Source organism: Montipora capricornis, chromosome 6, assembly GCF_036669925.1.
Source record: "Montipora capricornis isolate CH-2021 chromosome 6, ASM3666992v2, whole genome shotgun sequence".
NCBI classification, from domain to species: domain Eukaryota; kingdom Metazoa; phylum Cnidaria; class Anthozoa; order Scleractinia; family Acroporidae; genus Montipora; species Montipora capricornis.
This window is the reverse complement of record NC_090888.1, coordinates 51,853,985-51,856,484: the sequence shown is the minus strand read 5'-3', so window position 1 is coordinate 51,856,484 and position 2,500 is coordinate 51,853,985. Positions and strand designations below refer to the sequence as shown.

Here is a 2,500-nt window from a genome sequence, read left to right as displayed (position 1 = left end):
AAACATGTAGGGAATTCTGACATAGTCACTAACTTGATCATCCAAACTGGGAAAAGAGAAAACAACAAAAAGTGACGCAAAATTCATCAGAACTGGTTCATCACAAATAAATTACTTGCTCGTGTTATTAAGAAATGAGTAACAGTGAGCAACTTACCAAAACGGATGCTAATCAATGCGAGGTCCTCGACGACAAGAAATGACTCAGCAAAATTTGATGATTTAATGTGGTTATCCATGTATTATAGAATATTCTAGAAAAACTTTTAACTTTCATAACAAAATTCCCTTATGCCTAATATGCATTAAAAATGTAGAACTGGAGCGGAAAGCTGAAAAGTTCTCAAGAGAACTAACAAATGGTGCAGCAAGGAGAAGTCAATTCATACTCGAGCAAACTGCGCAACTGATCAGTGAAGCAGTCCAGTTTGAACACTGATCGAGGTGAGATGACTGTTCCATTGCTCCGAAAAACTCAAGTAATGGTTTCGTTCGGCGAGGTTCAAAATCGTAATGAGAACGGGTACATTATACGAGGCTCCGATCTTGCTTAGCTTTAAGTAAGACTGTAAAGCGAGTAGACATTAACGGTTTGTTATGGCTAAAACTGATTGAATGCATTTTTCATCGTCATTTGCTTTGTGACACCCTCAATTTTGAATCTAAGCGGATTCAAAAACTAAAAACCCTCTCTGTTCAGAAACAATTCAAGATACATCATTTACTTACTTTCTCGATGTGCAAGAAAAGAATGGAGGGCAGTATATACATTGTAGTTCGATCACACAAGAAACAAATAATTTAGCACCGTGACCCCTCAAGCTAATTGTTACTTATTACCTTGCAACGACAGACAAATATCTGATTACACCCAGCAAGCTAATATTACCAAATACCTTGCAATGTTCCTCTTTAAAACCTTGTGAGCAGGAATAATGAATCCGGCTGAACAAAAAATTAAGGGATAAATAATACTGGTGGATCATTTGGGTGCGTCATTCGCAACTGATCATGAGTGACGGTGATCATGATCACTTTATAAAATAAACATATCAGGAATTCTGACATAGTCAGTAACTTGATCCAAACTGAGTAAAGAGAAAACAACACACAAATTATTATTTGTTCGTGTTATTAAGAAATGAGTAACAGTCAGGTCCTCGACAACAAGAAATGACTCTGCAAAATTTGATGATTTAATGTGGTTATCCATTTTAACTTTCATAACACAAATCATTTATGCCTAGTATGCAAAAAGAGTGGAACTGAAGCGGAAAGCTGAAAAGTTCTCAAGAGAACGGATCGAGGTGAGATGACTGTTCATCATTGCTCGGAACAACTCAAAAAATACATGGTTTTGCTCGGCAAGGGTCAAAGTTGTAATGAGAACGCATACATTATACATTATACGAGGCTCTGGTCTTGCTTAGCTTTATGTAAGACTTTAAAGCGAGTAGACATAAAGAGTTTGTCATGGCTAAAACTGATTGAATGCTTTCTCAATCGTCATTTTGCTTTGTGGCACCCTTAAGTTTGAATCGAAGCGGATCAAAACCTTCTCTGTTCAGGAATAATTCAAGATACATATCATTTACTTACTTTCTCAGAATGGTAGGCAGTTTATGGTGCCATCACACAAGAAACAAATAATTTATTACACCCTCAAGCTAATGTTACTTATTACCTTGATATGTTCCTCGAGTCGTTGCAAATGAATTAATGGGAAAGCAATATTGGTTAATTGTTTGCGTGCGCGGTGCGTGCGTGCGTGCGTTCGTGACAACCAGCCAAGCTTCTGAATGATCGTGATCGCTCAGAAAATAAACAGTTAAGTTATGCATAAAAGGAATGTGTGCCGACATAGTTACTGACTTTAGTAGGAAGTTTATTACGCATGCATTACTTGTTCTTGCTATTAAACAATGAGACTTTAATTTAAAGCAGGCTGATCAGACATATTATGTGATCACAATGTACAACTAATTAAAGAACAGAAAGCAGTATAGTTCAATCAAACAACAAAAAAATAATCAATTAGGAGTGTCCCATTACCTGGCAAAGTCTTCGTTGGAACGTGTTGAGCAGGAACAAGGAACCCAGCTACAAGTAAATTAATGGGTAATCAATGTGAGTGAATTGTTTGCGTGCGTGCGTCAGTTACAACTCAATGACCGTGACCGCTACAAAATAAATGTAAAAACAATACCGACATACACGCATGATGGAAATGTGTGATGGGCCCGAGGGAAGGTGATACAACAGAAGTTGCGTTGACAACGGGCAACGGGGGTAGGACAACTTTAAAATCAGAGTCCTGGGCAGGAATCAAACCTACGACCACAGGCAGACAACGCTAAGGATGCGAGAGCGCGTGACGTCACGCTATTTTGAGACAGTCAACTAATCGAGGAAAATGTTCCATAAAAACTTCAAATCGCGTTGTTTCTTTTCGAAAACTCATTTTATGGACAGCTAGATAAAAAAAGTTCACTCAGCTACT

The 2,500-nt window shown here is 37.9% G+C and overlaps 1 protein-coding gene and 1 long non-coding RNA gene across 6 annotated transcripts in view; one reads left to right on the top strand and one right to left on the bottom strand.

Annotated features, from left to right (window-relative positions):
* LOC138052447 (uncharacterized) overlaps nucleotides 1-1,129 on the bottom strand; it is an 8,074-nt gene extending 6,945 nt beyond the window's left edge. Inside the window, exon 1 of one of the 4 annotated variants that reach the window (XM_068898943.1) lies at nucleotides 897-1,129. In XM_068898943.1, coding sequence (XP_068755044.1) covers nucleotides 897-986 — 90 coding nt within the window. In that variant the 5' untranslated portion in view covers nucleotides 987-1,129. The other 3 variants (XM_068898946.1, XM_068898945.1, XM_068898944.1) reach the window with 3 other exon arrangements.
* Nucleotides 218-2,500, top strand: part of LOC138052448 (uncharacterized) — a 15,069-nt gene continuing 12,786 nt past the window's right edge. Inside the window, exons 1-2 of one of the 2 annotated variants that reach the window (XR_011133076.1) lie at nucleotides 218-444; nucleotides 1,248-1,307. This is a non-coding gene — a long non-coding RNA (uncharacterized lncRNA). Of the gene's footprint in view, nucleotides 445-1,175; nucleotides 1,308-2,500 lie in introns of those variants that run through there. The other variant, XR_011133075.1, reaches the window with a different exon arrangement.